The sequence below is a fragment of the Eutrema salsugineum genome, unplaced genomic scaffold (genome assembly GCF_000478725.1).
Source record: "Eutrema salsugineum unplaced genomic scaffold, Eutsalg1_0 scaffold_9, whole genome shotgun sequence".
Classification (NCBI taxonomy): Eukaryota; Viridiplantae; Streptophyta; class Magnoliopsida; order Brassicales; family Brassicaceae; genus Eutrema; species Eutrema salsugineum.
The window spans coordinates 1236916-1264364 of record NW_006256342.1 but is presented as its reverse complement, the minus strand read 5'-3'; the positions used below and the strand labels follow the sequence as shown (position 1 = coordinate 1264364).

The window sequence follows — 27449 nt, the reverse complement described above, 5'->3', positions numbered from 1 at the left end:
ATCATAATTATAATCCCCCTTGTTGTTGTTGTTTTCATGTTGTGTTGTTGTTTTGGCTAAAAGCAAAATCATATAACATATTTAATGTGTGTAACGAAATAACTATTAGAGTTAAATGTTCCAATATATGCACCACTTGACAGACACCAAACACAAACGGCGAGGTATATTTTTGACCCATATGATATCATATTGGTATAATTGACACTTTACTGTACTGTTTATAGTCAATATCAAGTTTGTGTTTAAATAATATGGCACTTGTTTAAGTTGGACGTATAGACGGTATATTATTGAATCGTACTCGGAGCTAGTTTTCAGCTGAAACTAAGTTCACAAGAATAATGACTAGATGTTATAAAATAAAGTAAAGGGTAGAGGATTGTATGAAATGAAAAAAGTGAAAACAATCTAATAAGTTTATTAGTCTAATAATATATAAGAAAGAATAGAAATTGTTAAGAACCCATCTTATAATGGAAGTTCCAAGACTCATTAAGTTTTTTTTTGTTGCTAAAAAGATTCATAAATTTCAATGTAAACAACCCTTTTAAAGGAAGTAATCACAGAATTTCATATTATAATCCTTCCAAATCGTCATTTTAAAAAATAATATCAAATAACAATGGTTTTGGCGGATTGAAACAATGTGCCACATACATTGACAACGTATAGATGGTTATATATACTATATTCACCACAAACAATCAAACTATTGAATAACAAATTTTCTTTTTGACAATAATATTAATATTTAGAATGATTCAGAAATCTAAACCTGGTATGCCAAATTTACATATAATTTCAAAATCCATAGAATAAATTTTGGTAGTAGTTACTTTAAATGAAAAGTTCAGATAAAAATTGTTAAGAGAAACTATATTAACTTTCACAGAATATGTTTTAAATAAATATTATGAAAAAGATATGCAATCATGCAGTGACAAATGGTTGCAACTTGCAAGGCCCAAAATTCTCCAGGTCAATTTACCGCACTGGACGCACATTGTAATACATCTGCTATTTTGCTATAAGAAAGAGGAAGAAAAAAACGAAAAGGGAAGACACTAGATGCAACAAGAGTAAATAGATAATATTAAAATATTGTAACAAAATAATAAATTTCTGCATGGAAATCAGAACAGATCCGAGAAAGCTTAGCTATATTATACCATTCACATTTCGCAATGGCAAGGGTCATATTACCGCATATCGCCTCCCCTGGATATCCCCTTAATTTTCTGTCTGTATTTTTATTTTTGTTGCTTTTATTGCAATATTTAATTTTCTTTTTTATAAAAAAAACTTGTTATTGTTAAGACTGAAGACTGTGAAGTGGAAAGATGCCACACTAATTATTATCATCATTTAAATAATCAATCAACGCACTACTAAGTTAAAGTGTTTTAGTTTTATGGAAAAGAATTGGAATTAACCCCTGATGGTTTCACATAAAGCAGTGGTCCAAGGGATTACATTTTTTTTGCTTATTTATTTAACCATAAAGATGCAGTTTTTATAGTAATCATACAGTTATGGAACATTGTTGTTAGTCAAATTATTATAATGATTTTCTTCTTTATTAATGGATAATTATGAGATTCTTGTCAGCATTTTAATAACATTTTAGACTCTCGCTTTGCATCGTATCTATATCTTAAACTATAGGAAATCAAACAAATTGCAAAGTTCGTCATTAGGCAATGGCTAATGATCACTGTCGATTTGCTTTCATAATCAATCATCTGTTATTTGTTGGCGTCAAAAAAGAATTCTAAGTAAGGCCCAATGTAATGCAAGACGATATCTGTTACCATAAGCCCATAGGCCCACTACACACATGTTAGTTATTTAAATTTCATTTTGATAATTCATAAATGAGTCAGCATTTTAGATCGTTGACCGTGGAGTAGTTAAACTTGCAATGAAAAAAAGCCGCACGAGATACTGCCACGTGTCATTCTGATTAAGAAAGAGATTTGTCTCTAGCCTGATTTGCTGCGTTCTCCTAATTAACAGCAAAATCCCGATTCGAGTTGCAGAACCCCAAAACAAAAAAAAACTCAAAAAGAAAGCAAATGGGAGATGAAAATCCGAGGATTATGTTCGGTGTGATCATCACCGTGTACGTTGATCGTGAAATGACGACCGTCCGATCGTTACGAGCGAGACGGAAAAATGAAAGGACGTGGAGGCGTGACATCGGAAGGACACGTGGCTATGATCGGAGAGCTAATCTGTTAGCGTACATTCGTCAGCTGAGGGCTGAAAGTCTCGCCGGAGATTCGAAATGCGACGGCGTAGAGAGTGACATCACATCCGAACGGCCGAACCCGAAGGTAACGTTTCTCTGATTTTCATTTCTTACGATTTTTTTCCTTTTTTATTAATTCAGTTGACATAACGAGCTTTTATGGGCCGGATTTGGGTTGATTGACTTATGTGCGTACCTTAAAATTGATTGACTTGCGTTTTATACGCAAAGATTAGAGAGCAAGTAAGCAGTTGCGTCTGAATTACCTGACTATTGATATTTGATATGGACTATCCAACTTATGACATTGCTTTAGAGTTTAGAGTAGTAGCCTCTGTAAAGTGTAAACATTATTTTTTGTCCGTAAAGTGATTTGTTTTAAACCATAATGCAGAAAAAGAAAAAAAGGTGGATACCAAAGATGATGAGTAAGTTCCGGTTACCGTTTCTCCGGCCATTTCGTCGGAAAAATAGGACGTGGAGATATCGCCAGTTTGTTCCAGATGAAGAAGAAGGAGAAGCAAAGAGCAAAGCTTACAGTTCAGATATCTGGGTACTTCGTGTTCCGATTTATCTCTTTTTTTATACGACTTGTTTCAAATTGAAACTACATTCTTTATTTATCTTGTTTACTGTTTTCCGAATGAAGAAAAAGCTTAAACATGTGGTCGGAGGATTATCGCGCGGCTGCGTACGAAGTAGAAGAGACTCATGAAGACAAAACAAGAATCAATAAACGGACTTTTGTCCGATGTTGACAGTAGGGAGTAATTACAATCTTCTTCTTTTTTTGTTCACATAACCTTTTTATTTTTCTTCCAGAACTTAAGGAAGATGAAAATCAATTAAATACATGAAAACAGGAAATAAAGAAAAAGGCATAAGAGATCATGCCTCATTAGAGTACAACAATGCAGAAACAAGAATACAATTACAGAGAACACATAATTTACATGAAAAATAAATAAAAAAGAAAAGGGACGACTGTGAGTTTTTTTTTCAATTCCCTGTATGGCTAGTTGGCTAGTCATGTTAGCCTTTTATACTGCTCCTGCAAGTTTGAAGTCAATTTGTAATGCTGAAGAGAGTTTGAGAAATATGCAGAGGAGATTGATCATGCATTTGCTTTGGTCAAATCAAAAGTTACCGACCTCTATTGCCGCCCCTCTGATTCCTTGGGAAGAGCAAACCGCGAAGCGAACGGCTTGGAGAAGCAGGGGATCGAGAAGATGATGCGAAGTCGCTTGACTCCATATCGATAAAACGTATATGATGGCTTTGTCCGTGCCATGTATCTAGATCCAATATGCCATTGCTCAAAGAGTCATCCGAACTGTAATCTTCATCGTCTTCCTCATCATAAACAGCTCGGCTATGCGGCTCTATGACATAATCTCCCAACACAACAGCACCTGGAGTTGATGACATGATCGTGCTTATCACATCTCTCCTGTCTCTTTCCCTCTCAAGCCTCTTCCATTTGGTTTCTAGAGCTGGATCAACAGCTCTCGGGCAAGCATGTGGGTGTTTTTCCTTCATGTGTTTCTTGAGCTTTTTGAAGTTTCCTACAAAGGAACAGTTTTCCTGCATGCAAGTCCTCCTCTTGGAGTTGAAATGCACACGCGCATCTTCCACAACAGTCCAACCTTTCACTTGACCTCTGCATAGCGGACACAAAAGCTCGGGTTGTCCTGAGTCTTCGTTGCCATAAGACTTCCTGTATTGGTCAAGGCAGTTGGCAAAACGGCTGCTTGTTGCGCACATGTAGGGACGACAGCCTTTGTGATAGGACGAACACAAGAGAAGAACTGCATTGTGTGGAGACTCCAAACATACTGGACAAGTTGAGCCTGCCCATTCTTTCTTGCAACAAGACGGTGGTGATGGATAAGGACTAGCAATGTGAGCCCTACGATTCACTTTCTTGATTTTCCCCATTCGATCAATCAAACCTATTCAGCACAACAAAACCAAGAGGGTGAATAAGACCATCACACAGAATTCTACTTAGTGTGGTGCAAGTTGTGAAGCCAATGAAACCAGACAGAAAAAACTCAATCGTAAGATCCATGTGAGTTGGTGAGGAACAACCAAAATTTAGCACTCTAAACGACCAGTTGATCATGGATTGGAGAAAATTTTTAATCCATCAAATCAAACAGTAGCAATGCTCTTTAATAGCCATTGATCACGGATCCAAAAATCTGGATCAGGAAGTCATGGATAAGCTACCAGATAACTACAGTTTTACTTCTACGCAATAGAGTGAGCGTCCGTAAATAGCAACCACAAGCAAAGACACGATTATGAAAATGAAAAAAAATCCAGATCTGGAGAAGCAATTATGGCAATTCAAATCAACAATTCATGCAAATTTAAGCAAAGCATCAATGGGAGAGCAGATTTTCGATCCACATATAAGATCGAGACGAATCATACAGTTCAATGTTTGACACCACACAAACAATGACTCGAGATCTCGCTCGAACGGAATCGTAATCGAGAATCTAAGATAGATCTCTCTCCCGAAATGGAAGATCCGAGACTAGTAGCGAATCTTATCTAGAAATTTTGACAACGAGATTGGCGAATTTCAACAATATGATAGGTTGATGGATGCGGAGAAGGCGCGAGGTAACAGTACCGGAGAGAAGGAGAGGAGATCACGGTGGTTGCCGGAGAAGGAGAGAACTCCGAACTTCAAGGATGTTCAAAAAAAGGGAAAACCGATTGCTTCTTCGAATTGACGTACGCAAACAAAGCCTGAGACTCTCTTTTTCTTTTGTTTTTTAAAACTTGTGCGGTTAGATTCCAAATGTCGTCATTTTGACGCAACCGTTTTTCTCATCCAAATTCTCGCTATACGATATGCTCGCTGTGTTTGATATAATGGGCCTTTAGGCCCTTTCCGCTCTTAATCAGAGGCCAACATTTTTTCTTTCTTGCCATTGGTTTTGAACTTAGAAATTTCGGATTAGGTGATAAGATCATTTTTGTATTTTCCTAAACTTTCATATTTTTATATTAAAAGGCACAAGGTTATAAGTAAATTCCAGGTTTCTAGCTTACTTATACAACGAAGGAATTGATAAAACTATCGTAAAGTAAAGATGAAGTGTCTTGATATTGTACGGGAAGTGCTGAGTAATGTCTTTATTGAAGCTTTAGATTTATCTCCTAAAGATGCTGTCTTCTAAATATTATATATTTATTCCGTTTGGAGTAGCTTGAAATATAATCAAATTTAAGAAAAAAAATTATACAAATTTTAAAATCTATATAAGCTGATATTCAGAGATGAAAGTTTAAATAATATTTTACAGAAACTATTGTATCCATATAAGATAGAAATGACTCATTCTTGAAGGGTGTTTTGGGGGTATTTACCTAAACTATAAATACAAGTTCAAATAATTCAAATCGGGTTGTACATAGTTTTTTTTTTCCATCTGACTTGCATTAGAAAAGCCCACTAAAAGGCAGATGGCAGAATCATAAAGAGTGTTCTCTTAAACAGAGCCACAAAAAGAACTAAAAAAACAGAAAAGCAAAACCATACAAAGATGAGCACACGAAGGAATCGATTTACATCAGGGAAATCGATTACATAGTTAAGTGATTATTTAAAACAAATGGATATTCAAAAAAATATAAAAATAATAATAAGACATAAACTGGTATCGATGTTTTTATATGTTCCGGTCAGATTAGATGATCAAATGACCAAACTAGGATTTGGGTTTCTCTGTTCCTAGCTAGAGACACTTAACATTCCACATATCATAGACAGGAACCATGTTTGGAGTGAAGAATCCGAAGCTCTGTTCAACCTCTCCTTGCTTCAAATCCTCATTGAACATCTCAAAGAAAAACGTCACCACAGGAACCTGAGGCCGCCTCGGCGTAGCCCTAGCACCCGTGGTAAGTTTCTTAAGCAACCCCTGATTATACGCACGTGCGTTCTCCACGCTCGTGTACGGAGGGTTACCTCTCGTAGGCCAACCCGTCTCGGCCACGTACACTTTCACACCTCCGTGTCCGAGTTTCTCCAACGCCGCGTTGAAACTGTCCACAGCTGCATCGAATATGTTCGTGTATTGGTAATTCCCGTCGATCACGACCGGTTTATCTGAACCGAACGTGGCGTACGCTAACGACACGTGGCTAGGGTCAGACGCGTATGCGAAATAAGGGTATATGTTGACCATGAGTGGTGAATCAGTAGAGCTTAGAACCGATGCGATTTCGGTTAAAACTTCGGTTATTTGCGGTTTAAATACTCCGGCTGATGGTGGATAAGAGTTAGCGAGCGCGGCTGTGGATAAGACCGTGGTGACGTGGATCGTTCTTGAGATTCCGGTTTGGGTCAACGCAGCTTTTATATGTCTCATTGCTTGTGGAACGTACCGTCCGATCTCACTTTGGATCACTTCGTTTCCCACCGTGATCCAATTGAAAGAGACGTTGTATGGTGCTATAAACGTTTTGACCCAATTTACGGCGTACTCGTATTGATCGGCTAATGTTTTGATCTCTTCGTTTTTTGGTCCGACGGCTACGAGAAGACCGGTTCCTTGTAAGGAGTTGAGGAGGTCAGGGAATGGCTCGTACAGTCTTATCCAACCGATGTTGATTTTCTGGTAAAGAGATATTGTTTGGGTCGGAGATGGAAGATTGTCTCCGTTTCTACCGTCACAAACTCCAGCGAACAGAGTGTCTCCGACGACTCCAGTTGATCTGGTTGAAAGAAAGAGAAGAGTGATTACGAGGAACATTATGTTGCTCATGTTTTTGCTACTTTATTTTGGTATACATGCATATGTTAGTTTGTTTGTCTGTGTATATATATGTTTTGTGGTTTATGTGGACTTTACTATTGTGATCTATCTTTGGTGTTGATTAAATATGTAATGAAGTAATATCGAAGAAAATGTGCTAGTGAATCTTATGTATATTATTAATGACATGTAAATGGGACATAGCAACTTTTGACTGTAGGAACTTTTGAGCACGTTTATATCTTGTTTTGTATTTTTATTGTCATGTACAGTTAAAATGTTATGACATTAAAAGAACTTGATTAAATTACCTCATGAAATCTTGGCTAAAGAGTAAAGATGGCTTTAGATTTAAGATTTTTTAAAAACTTTTTGTTTGAAAAGGTAAATTAAAAATGTTTAAAATAACATAAAAATCTCTACAATGTTAAGAAAATCTGCAAAATATTGGGCTATTCAATCCAAAGCTATACTAAATCCTTTAAAAAGATCGAAAATTTTGAAACCAATGATATATTGATATGCAAGACTTGATCATCATGTTTTGGTTCTTACTCATGTCATGTATAAAAACTTCAATATCTTGTCCACCACTCCACCTACCGGCAAAAAAATTCAATTATCTTGTATCGAACCATCGTTAACTTTTATTTTCAGCTTTCAATAAAGCGCGTTTAAAGCTTGGATTAAATAGTTCTTTATTTTTCTATTGATTTGTCTATGACATATCTTTACCTTTCTAGCTTATTAATTTGTAAGATCATACGATATAGCGTAAAATGGGAAAATATAAAATTGAATTGGTTTTTAAAGTGAAAAACTGAACACTTATACATAAAAGAGTTTTAAACACTAGTATTCTAGTAACAAAGGTTATAGACAGGAGTCAATAGTCATATCAGGTGCGAAGATTCCAAAACTCTGTTCCACCGGACCCTGCTTCTGATCCTCCTTTAACATCTCGAACAGAAACAAATCCACGGCCGTCTCCGGCCGGCGAGGCGTCCGTATCTGCGTAGATCCACCACAAGCCCGAAGTCCCATATTGTAAGCCATAGCATTATCCACGCTCGTGTACGGTGGATTCCCTTCCGTCGCCACCGTCGACAAAGGGCCTCGTACATACGAATGGCGTCGATTTTTGTTGCTCTTTTATAAAGCTACTGTATCTGACGGCGACGGGAGATTGTTGCCGTTGCGGCCGTAAGACCATCATTATCGCAGAGTTTTATATAGGTTTCTTAGCCCAAAAAACAAATAAAATAATGTTTTAAGCCCAAAATTAATAAAAATCGATTCTTATTTGGGATCTGCAAGAAACGATTCTTATTCCACACGTGTCATAAATCTATTGGACAGACAAATCTCTCGGCCAAATTTTCAATTCTTGACCATTTTTCCTCTTCAGATTCCGACTCTTCATTCTTCGACCATTTCCCGGTCAAATCATCTCCACCGACGATTCATCCTCATCTTCGTCCACATCTCCGACGCGATGCCCGTCTCCTCCAAGCCGATACACCTATGACGCCCCGAGATCTATGTCACCGTCTCATAAACGATTCGCGAAGAAAACCAGCTCGTAGAGGTTTGTTACTCTTCACTTTCCTCTTTGGCAATGATGGTTTTGAGAAAAATGATGATTTGAATCTTCAATTAGGTGATTACAGACTTGGGAGACCACCTGACGCACGTTATCTCAGTGAACCTGGATGATAATCCTCTTTAATTTGATGGTGATTTGATATCCTCTTTAATCATAAGGCCTGGTGTTGGCAAGACCACTGTTTTGCTAGAGATTGCTTGTGTCTTGTCCGATGAATTCCAGAAAAAGAGTGGTGGGTCTTCTTGTCCTTCCTCTATATTTCTCTTAGCCCTGAAAGGTTTTGGTTTTTTCTTTTTGATAAAAAGTGATTTAGTATGTGCAATGTGTGTTTAGATGATAATTGATACAAGTAACGAAATAGGAGGAGACGGCGATATTCCACACTCGGCGATTGTAGGTGCATAGAATGCAAGTGCCGAAGCCATCTTTGCAGCATAAAGTGATGATCGAGGCAGTAGAGAACCATATGTTTCAGGTGATCATCGTTGATGAGATCGGCACAGAAGCTGAGGCGCTTGCTTGTCGTTCCATTGCTGAGCGGGGAGTGATGCTAATTGGCACTGCTCATGGAGAACAGCTCCAGAACATCATAAAGAATCCTACTCTTTCAGACTTGGTAATAATTGCTGTTCTGAAATGTTATATTTGTCCCTTTGCTTCAGCTTTTTTTCTCAATGTTCTTTGTCCCTTTACTGATTTTTTCACCAAATCTGTTCTTGCCTCTGCAGTCACTATCTTCTTGACATTCAATATATTCTTGGCTTACTCTTGTGCAGACTGAAAAGAGTGTTGATATGTTGCTTCGAGGAAGAAACCCCATGGTTGAGGTACACAATAACTGAATATACATAATGATGGTTGATCGGTTGAGATGTAAAGGGAACTGATTTGACTTGTGTAGGCTATTATAACTATGGTTTTCGATTTCTAGGTAAGGAGAAGAGATGAGGAGTTCAACGTAGTGATAGAAAGATGGAAGTCATACGATTGACAAGGCATCTGAGTTTTCCTTTTAATGGTTGTTCATGTCACAAACTCTGTCTTTCTTGTGAACAAAGGTGTTGTCAGTAGATTGAAAAAACAAAAAAAACATTTGTATAAATGACTAATGCAATTTGGAGATTGTGTGTCCATGTCTATTTAGAAAAACATGACATGAGGTATTAAAACTTCCCTCTGCTTGCTTCTTCTCACTAGTACCAATCTTCACTATTAATTTTTTTTTTTTTTAGAAACTCATTTAGAGGTTTTGCAATGAACCATCAAAAATATTGAGTTTCTTGTTAAGAGTTTTTAATTTATAATTAATAATAAAAAATTGTTAAGAAACTCATTAGAAATTTTAGGGATAATGATGCTCTAACATACTCCGGTGATGTTTACTAATAAATTATATACGCTATTATAGATAACTTACGGGTAAATTATTGATTGATGACGAGATAAAATCTCATTAATAATTCACATTGTATCACACATGATATATTTTAATACTCCAAACGGAATGCGAAAAACTAATTTGGTCCAAGAACCAAGATGTGGAAGAAACCCATCGTCCCACATAAAAATATCAAGACCTGATAGCTTCTTACTAATTTACAACCTGGCAATATATTAAGCAAAGTACTTTACGAAAGCAGAAATATTAAGCATGTATACATTTTTTACTAGTTCGTCGGTTTGTGAACGAGCTTTGCTTATTATAACCACATAACTTTATCGTCAGCTATATTAATTTCTACAGATTTGGAGGTTCCAATACCAACTTTTCATAAAGAATGTTTTAAAATACCTTTATATAAAATTAATTGAAATAACCTTAGCTCCTTGATATATATATGCATTAGCCAAGCCAGCTAAATTCTACTGGTTTGGCCATCTAACTTTTGTTACTCAATTAATTTTAAAGCCAAAGGATTCTAAACAATGGATTATAGTTTTTAATAAGTGGGCTCAAAAAACCATTTTTCATATTGCCATGCAGCATATATGTACATCACATGGAATTAATACGACCTCCTTTTAGTGAATCAATCAAAATCAAGGTTTTATTTGTTTGAAATAGAGCAAATCCAACAAGTACTAAAAATAGTGGAATCGTCATAATAAACAATACGAAGGCACCAAAACAGAAAATTAAAATAATATAAAAGAGGGATCTCTTAGCAAACTAAAAAAGAGGGATCTGAAAGGAAATCATATTTGGATCTGAATGAGCTTCTGAAAAAGGTATGATCAATATCTCCATTTACTACAAAAAGAGGGATCATATAATAATTAAGGAAAGGGAGGTAAATTAAAAAAAAGCATATCCGTACGCTCTATGAAAGAGTGGAATGAATTAACGTGCTCGTATCTCGTGAGTCATCTAACGAATTAAAACGTAACACGTGTTGAAACAGAGGAGGTGCACGAGTGCTACCCTACGCCTCACACCTCTCTATCATATTCTCTGAATAAAAAGGTGAAAGAAAAAAAAAAATTTCTGCCGAAAATGAACCGTTCCTCTGTTGCCTGCAAATAACGCGAAAATCTCTCTGAAGAAAAAAAAAGAAAAAAGAAAAAAAGAAAAATAATCGAACCAGTCGTGGGAATGATCCGAAAGAACATGAACCAGAGAAATTTGAAGAAACCCTAATCTTAGCCACGCTTTTATCCATCTTCTTCGTCTCTTCTTCTATCGTTCTAATCTGAAAGGCGCCAAGATTGGTACGGTGGAGCTAGGCTAGGGTTAGGTTTAGGCTTCGGGAATTAGGGTTAGGGTTTTGATTACCGGCTGATTTCTCCCGTTACCTGGGAGGTGCACGAGGACGAAATTGAAGGCGGAGTCATTTTGGGGATTCAGCGTTAGGGTTAAGTGTTCCTTTTCATGGGCCGCGCGGGAGTTTATGGTGGTGGTTTGTGTCGGTTATGAACGTTGACCAATGCCAGTGGCCGAAGAAGATGATGGGTAGGGGAGTGGACGGAGGTTGTGGTGCTGAAGATAAACCTTGCCGACCATTTCGCAGGGCTACGCCTGAGAAGGAAAATGGGAAGAAGGGCTTTGAGGATAAGGGTTCGCCGGAAATCGATTTGTTAGCTCAGGCTAGCAAAAATCTCTCAGAGAGGTCTCCTTATGATGTTCCTGAAGATGGCTCCACTTTGGTGGCAAGTGTGCCTACTCTACCCATTGTGTTTGCTAATTTGCTCAACCAAACGGATAACAAGAAACGGCATAAGAAGTCTCATTCTGGGACGGATAAGAAGAAGAAGAAGTCTTCTAGGCAAGGGGATAAGTTGCGAACTGGGAGCATCTGGGTTGAACATCAGGACTATTTTAGGCGCGTAGAATTGCCTGATTTAGAAACTTTGTCAGATTTAGCATCTCTACGATCTTTATCTTCTAGAAACTGCTTTTCAGTGCCATCTGTGGAATACGAATCCATTAATATTCAACAGAGGGAAACTGATGCGAGTGCAAAGAATGAGGATGTTGTTTGTGCAGAAGGCGTTGTTCTGGAAGAAATTAAAGACCTTCTTAGCAAAGAGATATCTGAAGGCACAGTAAAGAAAGAAGAGGTGAACGAGGATGGTGGGCAGCCAATGAGTGTTGACAATGTGGGGGATGAATTATCCTCTGGGACAGACTATTCTGGTAGTTTAGAATGGGTTTTAGGCTGTAGAAATAGGATTTTGTTGACATCAGAAAAGCCCTCCAAAAAGCGGAGGCGTCTTGGTGGTGATGCAGGTTTGGGAAAATTAGTGGTTGCCGCTCCTTGCAAAGGCAATGCGTTGTTATGTGATTTTTGCTGCACTGGTGAGGCCAAGGAATATCATAACCAGCTGATTGTTTGCTCTTCCTGCAAAGCTACAGTTCATAAAAAATGCTATGGTGTTGTTGAAGATACAGATAAATCGTGGTTGTGCTCATGGTGTGAGCTGGAGAATGCTCGTAGTGATTCTGAAAGACCATGCTTGCTTTGTCCCAAAAAGGGTGGCATCCTGAAACCTGCTCTCTCTAAAACTGAGAATGGTGGGCCAGCGGAGTTTGCTCATCTGTTTTGTTCTCTGTGGATGCCTGAGGTGTATATAGAAGACTTGAAAAAAATGGAGCCTATCCTGAATTTGCCTGGAATAAAAGAAACTCGGAGGAAGTTATTGTGTAACTTGTGCAAGGTGAAATCTGGTGCTTGCATTCGGTGTTGTAATGGTATGTATTGTTGCTTTCTGTGCATCCAGTCTACTTCTGAGCATGGGTATCATTGATATTATTAATGACATGTTCTGTTCTATAGTTTGGGTCATTTACTTACGCTGCTTCTTCCTTGGAACAACTTGACAATTGTGCAAAAAAGTACACGTACGGCTAACAAATAGCGAGTACTGGTTGCTCATAATCTGCCCATTTGAAAATGCCTATATATCACCTGCAATTGGGCTTAATTATTGTGCTCACAATTGTAGTCCTTGCTTTGCATGCGCCAGATAACACAATTGTCTGGATCATATATACCTGGAAAATGCTTTGTTGACATTATTCATCGCATGGAGTGTTATCATTTTTATACCAGGCTACTATGTGATGATTGCATCGCGAATGAAACCATCTTTTACATCTAGATCTATTTTTCTTATATGAATATTTTGCTATGCGGGGTTTCTGTGAAAGGAAACTTGCACGCAGTTTGGACCTAACTAAAATAAAAAAGGCAAAGAATGTTACCTTTCTCCGCTCCCTATGTTCTTACTTGATTTACTTATCCAAATTTATGGCTTCATCATGGAACTACTTGTTACACTTTCCTTTGATTCAGTTTATTCTTCAGTCTTTGGTGGATATCAGATTTGTAATTGTTACTTTATAACAATCTTTTGATCATAGGATCATGCCGAACGTCTTTCCATCCAATATGTGCAAGGGAGGCAGGGAATAGGCTAGAGGTCTGGGGAAAACATGGGTGTGATACTGTAAGTTTCACCACTTACAGAACGGAATCATAGACATTCGTGCTGATTTTTCTTTAACAACATAAGAAAAAAACTTGTAGGTTGAACTGCGAGCTTTCTGCTCGAAGCATTCAGATATTCAAGAAAGTGGAAGATCCATAGAGGGAGGAGAAATTATTGCAGCTGATAGTCGTTCTCCTGTATGTCATCTTCCATCAGAATGTGTAAGAGAAGGTCACCTAAGAAACGATGAGATGGGAATTGACGTAGGAACTCCGGGATCTGATATTTCGAGAAACAGTGACGTGCGAGAACTGGGATCACCGCGTTCAAATATTAACTGGTCTGCAACAGACAATGTTGAATCAGAGATGACTTGGAGAAGCACCGATAATGAAAGAACCCTGTCCGAGTCTCTTAGTTTTGGATTGATTCTGAAAAAGGTCTGAATACTCTTTACAATTTTTGGATTATCTGTACCTGTTGACTCTCTGGCTCACTGACTCACATATTTTTAGTTGATCGATCTGGGGAAAGTGGATGTGAAGGATGTGGCTGCAGAGATTGGGGTCAATCCTGATGCTTTGAATGCCAAACTTATGGTAACGCGTAAAACTTCTCGTATACCTGGTTAAAACCTCTGTGTTCTCATTGTGGGTTTCTGTATATTGATTTAAAATTTTTGAACTATAGGATGGAGACTTGCTGCCTGATTTACTAGGCAAGATAGTTAAATGGCTTAACCAGCATGCACACATGGGTGCCCGGAACAAAGGCGAAAAATTTAGAAGTACCAACACTACAATATCTGAGCGTCGGGCAGCTAACTGTACTGAGGATATGGTGATGTTAGATTCGGACATCTTAGATCCTGCTGTCACAAAGGCTTTTTCTTTGGAGCGAACACCCGAAAGCAGTATTTGTAATAATAATACGATATGTACCTCTGCCGAAAATTGTACTGGTAATGGTATTGTGGTTGATGAAGCTAAAGCTAATGGGCCAGTCTTGAAGAAAGATAGTTCTGGGAATTTGGCATCTGATCATTCTCCAGAAGAACAGGTACTTTCCCATGTTTCGCATCACAAATAGTTGTTACTTGTTAGTTATCAAAGGCTTGCTAGATCTGTCACCAAGGTTCAAACGCAGCTGCTTCTGCATACTTATTTTCATGCCAAAGGACCTGCTGATGAGATATTTGGCGTTGTGCCTTGTTTCTTATATACAGAAATCAGTAGTTGTTGATCAGGAAGTTCATCTCGGGAAAAGTTCTGTTAATCGTTCTGGTATATTCTTCTAACTTTTCACTATTTCTTCTTGCATATCTCATGTAGCAATTCTCAATGCTTGTTATCTCCATTTTGTATTTTCTTAATTTGTTTTACTTAGTTGCTTGGAATTTTTTCTATTGAGGATGTCTCTTCGTCGTCCAATGTTTATTACACTTGATTATTTATCTTTTCTTAGTTGATGGTAACTGCTTCTGATCTTATTTTTAATTTGTTGTGTAGATGATCACGGAGAACAATCCAACTCTAGTTCTTCTGGAGTCATTCTGGAGAATGCCGTTTCCTTGGGGACTAATGGAAATTTGAACAGTCCAAGCCCTATTATCTTGGATCTCCTGTAAGCTCCGAAACACAATGAGGAGGCAGTCTCTATTGTTCTCTCGGCTACATAAACATTCTGCCTACTAAATCATTTTTTTTAATATATGGTGCTGCAGTGATAATGAACCATATCCTGGTTTCAATCCTCATCCTTATATCCGTAAAGAATTGTCAGAGATGGGCAAGGGTAAGACCTCGAAAAGCAGTGAGGATTCTTATGTGGATACGTTGATAAACAAACCAGATGGTAGAGACTTTGTGATTTACGCCACAGCTTTTAGGACATTTGGTAACATTATAACATTTGGCAGGCCCTGAAGAAGGAAACAAACATCTGCAGGACGCTGGCAATCACACTATCTGTTGTAACCACCACAATCAGAATGCAGATTGCGGAGACAAATTCTGTCAGTTATCCAAAGCTAGGAAATTGGGCATACTGGATCTGTCTCCTGAAGATGAAGTGGAAGGAGAACTTCTATATTATCAGCTTCAGTTACTTAGCACTGCAGTTCCAAGAAAGCAACTATCTGGTAATTTTATTGCCCATTGTTATTTGCATGGTTCAAATTCATCATTGTTTTCGGCACTATTTAATTTCTTTTATGTTATTTTGAAATTGGTTCCTTTTGTCAGACAATCTAGTGTATGAAGTTACCAAAAAGCTGCCCCTGGAGATTGATGAACAGCATGGACGAAGATGGGATGATGTTCTGGTCAAAAAATATTTCCATGATGTCAGGGAAGCAAGAAAGCAAGGTAGGAAAGAGAAAAGACACAAACAAGCCCAGGCTGTTCTAGCTGCTGCTACTGCTGCAGCAGCAACATCTTCTCGGAATACATCGCTAAGGAAAGATATGACAGAAGAACCTGTACAACAAGAGGTTGTTGTTGCTACGTTTAGATTTTTTCCTCCGTGTGTTTATTCTATTTGTGCCATGTTTCTTATCCTTTATCATTCTTGTTGGTTTTAAATCGGACAGATGAGTACCTCTAGACGTAAAGTGACTGGCAGCTCTCACCTAGTGCCACAGACAAAGGAAACACTTTTAAAGATGGCTGTTTCCAGTCCACCATCTGACAAACGGTCTGATCATCGTACACCAGACTTTTCAGAAAATCCACGAAGTTGTGACATCTGCAGACGCGCTGAAACTATATGGAACCTGATTGTAGTGTGCTCTAGTTGCAAGGTGATAGACATTTCCTGTGAATTATATATAGTGTTTAATTAAGGTATGATTTTGTCTTTTAGGGACAACTTTTATGCACGGTATGTTATCTGATCAGAGCTTCAATTACAGGTTGCTGTTCACATGGATTGCTACAAATGTGCTAAAGAATCTACTGGTCCTTGGTACTGTGAACTATGTGCGGAATCTACTGGTTCTTTCAATTTTTGGGAAAAACCGTATTCTTCTACAGAGTGTACTTTATGTGCTGGCACAACTGGGGCTTTTAGGAAGGCCACAAATGGGCAGTGGGTACATGCATTTTGTGCTGAGGTGAAGTTTCCTTCTACAGCAGCAGTTATCTGCAGTAATGAACATTGCAAATAATTTGGTATAAAATTTCTTGCAGTGGTCCTTGGAATCAACCTTCAGAAGGGGGCAAATAAATCCTGTGCAGGGAATGGTGGGTTAATATATATTTTTAGAATGCAGAATCAGAATCAACTTCAAGCTGTTTAAAAATGCTAAAGCTTAATGTATGATGCTTTGTTAGGAGTCTCTGGCCAAGAACACGGACACTTGTTGTATATGCCAACGGATATATGGTGCATGCATTAAGGTACTCACCCTTTCTTACTTTATTTATCCGAAGACATCTAGCTTCAGGTGTTGGGACAACGATTGAACAAAAAGTTTATGTTGTCTATTTACAGTGTAGTTATGGTAACTGCCAGACGACATTTCACCCATCCTGTGCCAGAAATGCGGGCTTTCATATGACTGGTGGTGGGAAACTTCCACATAAGGCTTACTGTGAGAAGCACAGCTTGGAACAGAAGGCAAAGGTCTTATTTGTCATCTCTTTAGTCATCTTCATGATTGCCTACTTGCATAATAAGGTTGCTTAGATCTGTCTGACTGTATTTGCAGGCCGAATCTCAGAAACATGGGGCAGAGGAGCTGAAAAGTCTCAAACATTATAGGGTAGGAGTTCTTAGCAAAGGCAAATTATTTTGCTTTTCGTTGCTGTCGTATCAAATTATTTTTAACTCTTGGAGTTTTGCTAAATCTGTTCCAGGTTGAACTGGAGAGATTACGCCTTCTGTGTGAGCGGATAGTCAAGAGGGAGAAGTTAAAGGTAAGTTGAACTACCGAAACCCTAAATCTTCTTATAATTGAAATGAAACAAATGGGCGCTTGACCTGTCACTGGTATGGTATATTTGCAGCGAGAGTTGGCTGTTTCCTCACATGAAATACTTGCTGCCAAAAGGGATCACGCAGCACGGTCCTTGCCAGTCCGTAATCCATTTTCTTTTCCAGAAGTGTCGTCGGACTCAGCGACAACATCAATAAAAGGTCATCCAGATAGTAATATATCTGGCAGTGAAGCAATACAGAGGTCAGATGATATCACCATTGACAGCACAGCCTCTGTTAAGCGCCGAGGCAAAGGTCCCATTTTAATGGACACTGATCAGAGAACCGACGATAGTGCTACTTCCAAGGGTCGGTTTTCCCGTAAGCCAACCGAAAGCCAAATATTTTCCGGGAAAACCGTTCCCCGCAAACATTGTATAGTCTCACCTAGTGTTTCAGAGGATGGAGATAAAGACTCAAAGCCCAAGAAGGTGAGGAGAAACTTTTTGTCCTAAGTTTACATGCATCGTAAGTTGGACTCTTTCTGCCCAACTCAACTTTATTCATGAGATCTTATAATTGTTTTATCTTGATAACTGATAATAGCAGCATGTAGAAACATTCGCGAAGGAGCTTGTGATGACATCGGATGAAGCTTCGTTCAAGAACCGGCGGCTCCCAAAGGGATACTTCTATGTTCCTGTTGATTGCCTGCAAGAAGACAAGCCGGGCAACCCGAAGGCGGCTTCATCGGACAAGCCAATAAACCAGAAGGCCTCTTCAGGTGATCCGTCAGGTAAAGACGGGTAAAGCTTGAGAACATATGTTTTGGGCTCATTGCTCTTTACCCTGATTAAGATACTGGCTAGTGGTGGACATCGCTTCTGCGCCCTTACCAGGATTCACCAACTGGCTTAAAGCAACAAAAAAAAAAAAAGAACAGATGGTATTGCTAATTTGCTACAAAAGAGCTGTGGCTGCGACTGAGACTCTCAGCTAAAAAGGCCTTGTGAAGCTTTTGGGTACTCAAAAACAAACTGTGGCTATGCTAGTGTTTGAGATTTGAGAGTAAAGAAAAAAAAGGCTTCAGATTGGATTCAGGGTAGTGAGAAAAAAAGCTCCCTATGACCTTATAAAGAAGAATCGATCATGTGTAATTCTGTTTGTATAAAGCAAAAAAAGAAAAAAAGGGTTGCGTAAGTGTAAATATTCATCATTGTGTCTAAAATCTGACAGAAGGGTATAATAGTTTGTCTGAAATTTTGTTGGTTATGCATTCTCTTCACTCGTTAATTGCTAATTTGGCACACGATGGTTTACATCGATCCTGCTTCTGTTTGAGAGCACATTGACATTAGCTAACTCAAAAGTAGAAGAATTACAAAGCAAAAGTTGTTGTACTGCTAATTAAAGCTTAAGCAACAACTCTCATAACAAAGCCACACTAAAGAGTCTTTTGCTCATATGTTAAAAGATTCTGCATTTAAGGTCCTTAGTATGCAATTTGTATACCTATGGTTCTTTACAAAATTTGTCATCTCCTCCAATCTCTTTTTATTTTATTTTTCTTTCAGCTGTAAATCAAAGCTGTGACCTGTTGGTGTGAGCGTATGATTTTGTAATGGCTCCACTTAGATATTGAAAATTTCTTTAGAGAAGTGCATTCCAAACAGCTCCTTCTCCTTCGCTACACACTTGATGTACTATCTTCATTCTCTCTACCGACTTGCAAATCCCACTGCAGCTCCATTCGAATGACGCCACACACACATCGCCCGCCTCCGCCTTCCATCTACAATCTATGTGAAGCAGAAGGAAAAATAACCATCAGAAGCAAGAGAGAGAGGAGAGAGAAATTGCTTGAATTTGTTTGTGTGACTTAATTGTACTTTACCTGGAGGAGTCCCACAACAGAAGTTTCGGTCATCAATATGTTCAACCTCAAGACCGATAAACCATGACCCCAAAGACACATCCTCATTAGCATATTTATGCAATATTTGCCTGCAGACAAAGGTTTAACCTTTTAGAACAAACAAATATATGATGTTAATATATAAACGAAGCTGGAAGACTCTTTATTGGTGAGGATGTAGAATTACGTACTGGTTGATGGATATGTATTTGGCAAGATCCTTGGAGATGGCATAAATCTGTCCCGTAGCATGTCGAAAGTATTTATTACCTTCCTCTCCAAATTTCCAATACTCAGGTTCATGATACTTCACTGTCCTGAAATAGTTTAATAAACTACTAATTTAACATTACTCTTAACAGCAACTTCAGAAAGATTTGAAGATGGACTCAGGCTAATGGAATTACTTTTGAGCAAGAACAGGTCCTGATTTCATACACCCAATATAGACCCTCGGCTTTGAGCGGTGACGAGCAAGTGTGGATGCAAGCATGCCTGAAAGGCAAAGTTAAAAATCTTTTTGATTTGCTGCCACTGAAGGAGAGAGCAGCCAAAGAAACGAGTAGAAACAGGGGTTTTTTTTATTACCGAGATTCACGTGAACATCATCATCAACCTTGATATAGAACTCTGCATCCCATTTCGCTACTGCAGTGGAAAAGAATATTTTGGTTTTTGCTGAGAGTTCGTGATACCCTTCAACATGCTCCTGCAACCAAATCCAATAAGAACTTTAAAGAGAAAGAGAAGTGAATAACTTCTATCTTTTCTTAGAAATCTAGAATTGTCTCACCAGCCTAAGGAAGTCTTTGTGTTGAGCATATTCTGAATCAATAGCTCTATCCAATATACTATTTGACGTCGCACTGCCAACACAATTGTAATACACACAAGTCAATCTCAACCTCAGTTCCATGAATTCCTCGAATACACAAACCTCTGAGACAAAGAGAAACAGCTTCACCTGTGTCCAATCATGAACTTGATGACAATCCCTTTCTCCTTTTCCAGTTTTTCAAGCTTCTCCCCTGTAACATACCCACATATATATATTCACTAGATTTGATGCGAAAATATGAACAACCAGATCAGAGTAAGGAGAGGATCACTAAATCTGCGATACCTTGAGGCATCCACGTTTCTCTGACTGAATCACGCCGTTTTCTACTGCTAAATGCGGTATTGATTCCCATTACCATGAACACTTTCTTCCTCGCGTTTGCTCCCGTTGTTTCAACCGTCTCTTGAGAAGTCCTTGTAGAAGACAACTGCATTTGAAGCGTAGAAACTGACTTATCCAGCGACCTGTTAAGAGTCCAAATACACACACAAATAACATATCGAGAAAAAAAGACAAGTCCAAGCGCAAAAGAACTTGATTATCTAACTCACTGTATTGCTTCATGAGTTCTCAAAACTTCGTCAATCACATCTTTTTCTTGCGTAGCTTTCTGAATATGAGCAAAATCAAGATGCAGAAACATAAGAGCTCCAAAGCGTAAACCCAAATCTCTTTGATAAGAAAAGTCTAAAGACAATGAACTTTCGCAACTTATCTTCAGAATTAAGAGGTAAAATCATTCGATTGAACTCTTGAAAACTATAAACTAATCATAAAAAACGGATCTCCCGAAGCCAGATTCCCTAAACTGGTGCAACTCTTAGTTTAATCAAACACTAATCTAACTTTCAAAATTAAATTTTCATGATACTCTACTATAGTGAATCGAGAAGCATACTTTCTTATGAGCACAATCGTCTGACACAATCTGAAGTTCATGGTCACGACGGCGCTGAGAAATTAGCTGACTTCCGGAATCCGACGACGGTTCCCATGACCTGAAACGCACAAATCCCCAATTACCAAAAACCCATCAACAAAAATCGAAGAGAAAGAAACAAAAAAAAAACCAGAAGAAAGGAAAAGTTTTGACGATAAGTGCAGGAGAAACGAAGAGAAATTCTGAGAAACCTTGAGGTGAAAATTGCTCCCAGGGCGAAGAAAGAGATGCAGAGGAAAGGAACCCATTTGAGGGAAATTGCTCTCTTGGAGACTTTGTGCTTCATCGTGGAGAGGGTGAAAGAAGAGAGAGAGTGAGATCAGAGTTGGCAGATTTAAAGGGAACACACAATCGAGAAAATTTCAAGTGATCCATTGTCATGAGAAGTGATATGAAATTAGAAAGTTTCCAAATAAGACTTTTATTAATACTTTTTTGACTTTTATTTGGCATCTTTTATGTCTTTCACACCGTCGAATATGCCAAACGCATTAATTTTAGAAAAATACTTTAAAATGTTACAAAATTATTTTTTGAATTAAATCTATCACAATAAATTTAAAATTTTGAAAATAGCACAAACCCTCTAAGTTTGTCTATTTTATTGTCAAGAAAAAACCCTCGGTCTATTATTTTTTTCTTTGGAAAAAAACCCTTCTCATCATTTAAGGAAACTCTCCAAATTACATTACTTACATTACTTAAATGTGATAACTCATTCTTTGGAATCTTTGGTGGATTAAGAAATTATAGGAACCTTTTGATTTATCAGAAACAAAACAGTCTATGAAATCAATATTTCTGAAAAGTAATTCATAAAGTAGAGGAATTGAGCATTTGTTCTTCACTTGTTCTCATACTCAAGCAACATCATGAGGTTTTTTAACTCTTAAGTGACAAAAAAAACAAAATCGCTTTGAGCTTTGAGCATGCATGGAATAGATACATGGATTAATGGGCTTTGTTCTCTTGTGTTTGTTGTAATCATGGACTCCTCTATAATGTCTTGAAATTGAAAAAGAAGAAAGACAAAACATCATATAACATCAGATATGTTGTTTTCGTTCTTGTAACATTTCTTAGCCATATCAACATCAGCGTTGGTAGGGAAAAGTCTAGCTACACAACCAACATGAGAACAAGACGGAGAGCAAGATTTAGATATAGTTTCACATGGAGTCGTGGGATTCAACCAAGACCAGGATTCAACATGACAAAACATATGCTATCAACAAAAGGCAAGAGAGCCATATGCTTCATTGAAAGAGTGTAAGGAGCCAAGTATCTAGTTGTCGTTCATCAATAAGTTCAATTTCAAGTCCGATACATCATGACCCCAAAGACACATCTTCGTTAGCCAGCAATCAAATTGTTTTACTCTTTCTCAGTGAGCATGACTCACTTGCTACCTGGCGTCATCTTATCTTTCTCTGCACTAAACATATTTGTTTTTGGCTGTTTTCTCGAATTGGGTCGCCTAAAGGATAAAGCTCAAAACATAACCTCGAAATGAAGAATGTGAATCATTTTGTTTTACACAACCTCCTCATTGTATTCCAAGAAACCACATTCTTGATATTCTTCAACTTAAAGACGATTTGGAGTGCATGTTCATTTGCTAAACTCAGTTTCAATCTGGTCTTTACTACCAACCCATGAACCGCAAGCCTGACCGCAACTTCAGAAATCCCAGCACAAACCTTAATCACACATGGGATCGTAAAAGATGAGTCTCTTTGATCATTTTAATAATTAAACATCTCTAAAACGTCGTGGTAAGAGCTGAGCTGATAACAACATTTCACTAGAAAAAAAATCGTCTTCCAAGTTTTTATAATGCCTGATTAAACCAGTATGGACTGAAGTTATTTGATTTGTTCAAAAACTTCTATATTTATTTTTAAAGGTGGTCAATTAATAAAACCAACACTCGATCGTCCTCTGTTTTGCGATGTTGCCTAAGCTTGAGATTCATAAATATATAGTACAGATATTCCAAACATTTGTTAAAAGAACCATGAGCAAGAAGAAAGAAAAAGAGGAACTCTGGAATATCTTTGATCCAGAAAGCTCTCCAATTGCGTAAGAAGAGGAGAAAAATTAAATAATCTGAATATCTGATATAGGTTACGCACTCACAACAGTACTGTTCAAATAAGAAAATCCCTTTCAGTAGTATAAGAATGAGACGAACAAAAAGAAAAAAAAAAAAAACACGAAAACGTTGGATGTTCCAACAAACAACCTTAGAAGAAAAATATACACAAAATCTCAGGAGAAGAGGAGAGTTCGGATGTCGACAGGTGGCAAGTGAGCGGAGCAAACAGGACATTGAGGAGTGTGCAACAAGTAACGAGAGATACAAGTTCCGTGAAAGATGTGATTGCATCTTGTTTTGTGAACAATCTCATCTTCTTTCGGATACCCTTTTTCGCAGAGACGACACGATTCCGAGCTTTGGTAACCATCTACGATCTCTGTCGTCGGTGGAGCAATTGGTACAACTCTGTTTGTCGCATCTTCAACGTCCAGAACAGAGTCTCTGGTTCTCAATGCGCCTAGGACAATACGTGTGATGAGGTGAATCTCAGGGACATAATCTTGACCAAACGATCTGGTTTGAAAGTGAAAGACGAGGACCGGACACGCGGGAGGTACCACCTCAAGATCCTTGAAACAGAAATTGGAGACAATGTAGTCGAAGGTCTGATTTGTTAGGTTGGAATCCTTGCGCATCGCCAAGGACCAACCGACCAAATCTACGAATGATTTGGACAATCCTGCTTTCGAACCTCTTCTTCGTCCTCCTCGTCCGGTGTATCGGGACAATTGAAACCGTTGACTGGTGTGCCAACCTCCATAACTGACTCATAACGCCGACATCAGACTCATAAGGCACATCAAATTTGTAAAGCCTGAGATCACATAGACGAGATTTCATAATCTCTCTATTCATTTTTTTTTTCTTGTTTGTTTGGTTGAAAGTTCTGAATCGTTTGTGCCCTTTTTATAACCAAACAAAGTATTGACTCGGATTAAACGTGTAACTACTTTCCTAATTCAAAGAAATTAAGGAAAAGTAAAAAAGAAAATAAGAAATAAGAATTGGGAAAAAAAGAAGGAGTATTTGGTTTTGATAATTACCGGTATCTAATATCTTGATAAAAGAATTGTTAATATGTTCTTTAAAAAATATTTCAATTTTTTAATAATATCTAAAAATATTAACGTGTGATTTTTAAGTAACCCATGGTCTAAAACATAACATATTTCTAAGATATTACCAGACATTGTTTCGACAATGTAATGAAACTAATTACTTGAGGAGAAATAAATACTTCTGAATTGGAGAATATAAAAATAAGTTAAAGTCGAAAGAACAATAGTGTAAATACATAAAGCAAACCATAGGAATTGGGTCTTTCTTAATCCTGAAACAGATGGAAATTAAATGAATTACTTGAGGAGAAGGAAATACTTTTGAAACGGAAAAGTCGAAATAAAATAAAATTTGGGTTTTTCCTTTTCTATTCCCAAGTTAACCCATATCATAATTCGTTCTGGGCTTGTGTGTATTCGTTGGGCTAAAACCCAACCTTTATAATTGCTCTTTGGGCTTTAATCAAATCAAGTGGTTGACCCAAAAAAAAAAGTTAACCCTAATGTCTCCAACAACTCTCTTCCTATATAATCAAACGACGAACTCTTCATTCCGTATCTATCGCTTTTTGTGTCTTCGATTTCCACCTCGTCTAAGATAAGAAAGAGGTATTTCTCTAGATCCTTGTACCTTTTTTCTTCCAGGCGTATTAGTGATTTTGCTTTATTGGGCGATAGATTCTTCGATATTTGTTTTTGTTGTTGTTTTAATCTCGTGTGATTGTTGTTTGTCTACTGGCGTGTTGTTAGAGGGATCTGGGCCGTTTTCTTAGGCGGTCGAATTCTCCATTTATCTGATTATATTTTGTTTCTGGTGAGCTAAACGATTGAAACTGATGATGATTATGAACCTTATTGACTGAGATTTGACACAGATCGGAATTTTCGCCTTCGAATTTTGATTAATCCTTGTCTCGTTGTCTAATTTTTGTCGTCCTGTTGTGTTTGTTTGTAAACTGTAATGCTCTGATTGATCGATTTCGTTCATTGATGTTGTGTGGTTCTTTTGAATTTGCTCGATAGCTTGTCTAATTCCTTTGCTTATTTGTTCCTTTCAGAGTTTTGCTTTACCGGAGATTGGGTTTTGCAGTTTTTCGTCACCTGCAAGTGGAGACAGAATCGGATATTTGAAGCTTCTTTTATGTCTGACAAGATTTCCCCGTTTTGCTTTCTATCTGGTTGCTTGGAAAATACTGTCCTACATCCAGAATTAAGAACTACAAGTTCTTCCATAACTCTAGGCTCACGCATTTTCAAACCGGAGACTCCTTTAACTCAGTTTCCCGGTTCAAAGAAAGCCATTGATCCCTTTTTCCCCGTCTAGCAAGATCTCAAGATGGCGCTGCAGAACATTGGTGAATCCAACCGTAACGATGCCTTTTACAGGTACAAGATGCCAAAGATGCTTACCAAGACTGAAGGCAAAGGCAATGGCATCAAGACTAACATTATCAACAATGTTGAGATTGCCAAAGCCTTGGGGAGGCCTCCTTCTTACACGACCAAGTACTTTGGCTGTGAGCTCGGTGCTCAGTCCAAATTTGACGAGAAGACCGGGACATCGCTTGTGAATGGAGCCCACACTACCCCCAAGCTTGCCTCGCTTCTGGAGGTTTTCATTAAGAAGTATGTCCAGTGCTATGGATGTGGCAACCCTGAGACTGAGATTATCATCACAAAGACGCAGATGGTGAATCTCAAGTGTGCTGCTTGCGGGTTTATCTCTGAGGTTGACATGAGGGATAAACTGACAACATTCATTTTAAAGAACCCACCGGAGGCGAAGAAGGGCTCAAAAGACAAGAAAGCAATGAGAAGGGCTGAGAAGGAGAGACTCAAAGAAGGCGAAGCAGCCGATGAGGAGCAGAGAAAGTTGAAGAAGGAAGCTAAGAAGAAAGCTTCTACCAACGGGAAGGATGCTTCTTCTTCTAAGACGTCCAAGAATCATACTTCTGATGAGGATATCAGCCCGAAGCATGATGAGATTGCGCAGGAAGTGGACGATGATGAAGACGATGATGATATCCAGTGGCAAACCGATACTTCCCGAGAAGCCGCTGAGAAAAGAATGAAAGAACAGTTAAGCGCTGCAACTGCCGAGTTGGTGATGCTCACTGCTAGAGAAGAAGAAGAGAAAAAGGTGCCCAAAGGCCTAGCTAACGGAGATGTGAAAACTGAGAAACCGCTGGAGAAGCTAGTGCAGGAGATGAAAGAGCATCTGAAGAAAGGTTCACCGATAAGCGAGCTCAAAAATTTCATCTCCTCTCGCTCTGATCCTCCTCAAGACGTCATGGACGCACTCTTCACTGCACTCTTTGATGGTGTGGGCAAAGGATTTGCCAAGGAAGTGACGAAGAAGAAGAACTACTTGGTGGCTGCAACGCAAGAGGATGGATCACAGATGCATCTTCTCAATTCGATCGAATCATTCTGCGGAAAGAATGGAAACGAAGAAGCGGTCAAAGAGGTGGCTCTGGTTCTTAAAGCATTGTACGATCAAGACATCATTGAGGAAGAGTTTGTTTTGGAATGGTACCAAAAGGGTCTGACCGGAGTTGACAAAAGCTCGCCGGTTTGGAAAAAGGTGCAGCCTTTTGTCGAGTGGCTCCAGAGCGCTGAGTCGGAGTCGGAAGAGGAGGATTGAGACTTCTTATTGCTCCTTGGCCGTTTCTTTGTAATGGGTTTTTGTTTCAGTTTTTCGTCTGTTTCCCTGCGTTATTTCTTTCGGAGGATATAAAAGCATCTTTTTTTGAAAAATGCGATCTGACTTTTATTATTGTTTATTTCATCATACAAAAATTTACAAATGGTTGTTCGTACTTGTTGCTATAATCTATTCAATAAATATGTTAACTAATCATACTGTTTATCTTTACGTGTTTGCTAAGCGTAGGACGATTATTGACGTTACATTGATTTGACAGATATATTAACGAAAAGTACCATGGTCGAGTTTTGTTCTAATGAAAACTGATTTTTCAACGTATTATTTTATAGTTGTATTGGGTTGGGGTGGCTCATCAACTTCAACCCATTTAGACACCCTTAAATCAACATCCTTATTAAAATCCGGTTTAGTTCTGAAGAACTGTTGAGGGAATTGTTTGGC

The 27449-nt window shown here is 38.2% G+C and overlaps 8 protein-coding genes across 15 annotated transcripts; 4 read left to right on the top strand and 4 right to left on the bottom strand.

The window, feature by feature from the left end:
- Positions 1–2078: 2078 nt before the first annotated feature.
- Positions 2079–3033, top strand: LOC18008462. Its single transcript, XM_006389993.2, has 3 exons — positions 2079–2339; positions 2649–2807; positions 2904–3033. The coding sequence occupies exons 1-3, from the start codon at positions 2079–2081 to the stop codon at positions 2967–2969; spliced, it is 486 nt and encodes a 161-aa protein (XP_006390055.1). The 3' UTR covers positions 2970–3033.
- A 73-nt stretch (positions 3034–3106) lies between these two features.
- On the bottom strand, positions 3107–5029 carry LOC18008255. Its single transcript, XM_024156958.1, has 3 exons — positions 4899–5029; positions 3406–4206; positions 3107–3305 (listed from the first exon to the last, which is right to left on the bottom strand). The coding sequence occupies exons 2-3, from the start codon at positions 4190–4192 to the stop codon at positions 3295–3297; spliced, it is 798 nt and encodes a 265-aa protein (XP_024012726.1). The 5' UTR covers positions 4193–4206; positions 4899–5029; the 3' UTR covers positions 3107–3294.
- Positions 5030–5956: 927 nt separating this feature from the next.
- On the bottom strand, positions 5957–7043 carry LOC18009412 (putative glucan endo-1,3-beta-glucosidase GVI). Its single transcript, XM_006389992.2, has one exon. It carries the CDS (start codon positions 7039–7041, stop codon positions 6010–6012), a length of 1032 nt encoding a protein of 343 aa, XP_006390054.2. The 5' UTR covers positions 7042–7043; the 3' UTR covers positions 5957–6009.
- A 1363-nt stretch (positions 7044–8406) lies between these two features.
- Positions 8407–9769, top strand: LOC112086587 (uncharacterized protein ycf45-like). Of its 5 annotated transcripts, none has more exons than XM_024155563.1 (5): positions 8407–8620; positions 8693–8870; positions 8972–9254; positions 9415–9465; positions 9570–9769. In XM_024155563.1, exons 3-5 carry the CDS (start codon positions 9045–9047, stop codon positions 9627–9629), a joined length of 321 nt encoding a protein of 106 aa, XP_024011331.1. In that variant the 5' UTR covers positions 8407–8620; positions 8693–8870; positions 8972–9044; the 3' UTR covers positions 9630–9769. The 5 variants fall into 5 exon arrangements, with proteins under 5 accessions (XP_024011331.1, XP_024011326.1, XP_024011337.1 ...); XM_024155558.1 differs by having other exon boundaries at positions 8439–8620; positions 8703–8870; XM_024155569.1 differs by having other exon boundaries at positions 8439–8620; positions 8703–8870; positions 9000–9254; positions 9570–9763.
- A 1373-nt stretch (positions 9770–11142) lies between these two features.
- On the top strand, positions 11143–18745 carry LOC18009413. 4 transcript variants are annotated; one of them, XM_024151716.1, is made up of 19 exons: positions 11143–12827; positions 13500–13585; positions 13666–14007; positions 14083–14166; positions 14258–14626; positions 14793–14850; positions 15076–15190; positions 15291–15361; positions 15486–15707; positions 15811–16058; positions 16158–16367; positions 16479–16679; positions 16756–16809; positions 16900–16965; positions 17060–17191; positions 17277–17330; positions 17425–17484; positions 17575–17976; positions 18095–18745. In XM_024151716.1, exons 1-19 carry the CDS (start codon positions 11549–11551, stop codon positions 18293–18295), a joined length of 4254 nt encoding a protein of 1417 aa, XP_024007484.1. In that variant the 5' UTR covers positions 11143–11548; the 3' UTR covers positions 18296–18745. The 4 variants fall into 4 exon arrangements, with proteins under 4 accessions (XP_024007484.1, XP_024007482.1, XP_024007493.1 ...); XM_024151714.1 differs by having other exon boundaries at positions 18092–18745; XM_024151725.1 differs by having other exon boundaries at positions 18102–18468.
- A 22-nt stretch (positions 18746–18767) lies between these two features.
- LOC18009128 (beta-1,3-galactosyltransferase 7) lies at positions 18768–21532 on the bottom strand. The gene is made up of 11 exons (XM_006389989.2): positions 21373–21532; positions 21140–21239; positions 20793–20851; positions 20524–20705; positions 20365–20428; positions 20194–20266; positions 19989–20109; positions 19808–19895; positions 19592–19717; positions 19380–19489; positions 18768–19284 (listed from the first exon to the last, which is right to left on the bottom strand). The coding sequence occupies exons 1-11, from the start codon at positions 21465–21467 to the stop codon at positions 19136–19138; spliced, it is 1167 nt and encodes a 388-aa protein (XP_006390051.1). The 5' UTR covers positions 21468–21532; the 3' UTR covers positions 18768–19135.
- A 1920-nt stretch (positions 21533–23452) lies between these two features.
- LOC18009127 (E3 ubiquitin-protein ligase RNF181) lies at positions 23453–24122 on the bottom strand. Its single transcript, XM_024160910.1, is given in 4 exon segments — positions 23453–23700; positions 23777–23795; positions 23831–24050; positions 24052–24122. Coding segments are annotated over 4 exon segments (558 nt in total).
- A 771-nt stretch (positions 24123–24893) lies between these two features.
- On the top strand, positions 24894–27193 carry LOC18008154 (probable eukaryotic translation initiation factor 5-2). The gene is made up of 2 exons (XM_006389987.2): positions 24894–24949; positions 25399–27193. The coding sequence occupies exon 2, from the start codon at positions 25677–25679 to the stop codon at positions 26982–26984; it is 1308 nt and encodes a 435-aa protein (XP_006390049.1). The 5' UTR covers positions 24894–24949; positions 25399–25676; the 3' UTR covers positions 26985–27193.
- The last annotated feature ends 256 nt before the right edge of the window (positions 27194–27449 follow it).

Coding starts and splice junctions, on each gene's coding strand:
- LOC18008462 (XM_006389993.2), top strand. CDS start 2,079: ATGGGAGATGAAAATCCGAGGATTATGTTCGGTGTGATCATCACCGTG. Junction 2,340..2,648: donor CCGAACGGCCGAACCCGAAG/GTAACGTTTCTC, acceptor ACCATAATGCAG/AAAAAGAAAAAAAGGTGGAT. Junction 2,808..2,903: donor CTTACAGTTCAGATATCTGG/GTACTTCGTGTT, acceptor TTCCGAATGAAG/AAAAAGCTTAAACATGTGGT.
- LOC18008255 (XM_024156958.1), bottom strand. CDS start 4,192: ATGGGGAAAATCAAGAAAGTGAATCGTAGGGCTCACATTGCTAGTCCT.
- LOC18009412 (XM_006389992.2), bottom strand. CDS start 7,041: ATGAGCAACATAATGTTCCTCGTAATCACTCTTCTCTTTCTTTCAACC.
- LOC112086587 (XM_024155563.1), top strand. CDS start 9,045: ATGCAAGTGCCGAAGCCATCTTTGCAGCATAAAGTGATGATCGAGGCA. Junction 9,255..9,414: donor ATCCTACTCTTTCAGACTTG/GTAATAATTGCT, acceptor ACTCTTGTGCAG/ACTGAAAAGAGTGTTGATAT. Junction 9,466..9,569: donor GAAGAAACCCCATGGTTGAG/GTACACAATAAC, acceptor TTCGATTTCTAG/GTAAGGAGAAGAGATGAGGA.
- LOC18009413 (XM_024151714.1), top strand. CDS start 11,549: ATGAACGTTGACCAATGCCAGTGGCCGAAGAAGATGATGGGTAGGGGA. Junction 16,368..16,478: donor TAGTGTGCTCTAGTTGCAAG/GTGATAGACATT, acceptor CTTCAATTACAG/GTTGCTGTTCACATGGATTG. Junction 17,485..17,574: donor TCAAGAGGGAGAAGTTAAAG/GTAAGTTGAACT, acceptor GTATATTTGCAG/CGAGAGTTGGCTGTTTCCTC.
- LOC18009128 (XM_006389989.2), bottom strand. CDS start 21,467: ATGAAGCACAAAGTCTCCAAGAGAGCAATTTCCCTCAAATGGGTTCCT. Junction 20,429..20,523: donor AGAAACGTGGATGCCTCAAG/GTATCGCAGATT, acceptor GGTATGTTACAG/GGGAGAAGCTTGAAAAACTG. Junction 19,285..19,379: donor CTGTTGTGGGACTCCTCCAG/GTAAAGTACAAT, acceptor TGCTTCACATAG/ATTGTAGATGGAAGGCGGAG.
- LOC18008154 (XM_006389987.2), top strand. CDS start 25,677: ATGGCGCTGCAGAACATTGGTGAATCCAACCGTAACGATGCCTTTTAC.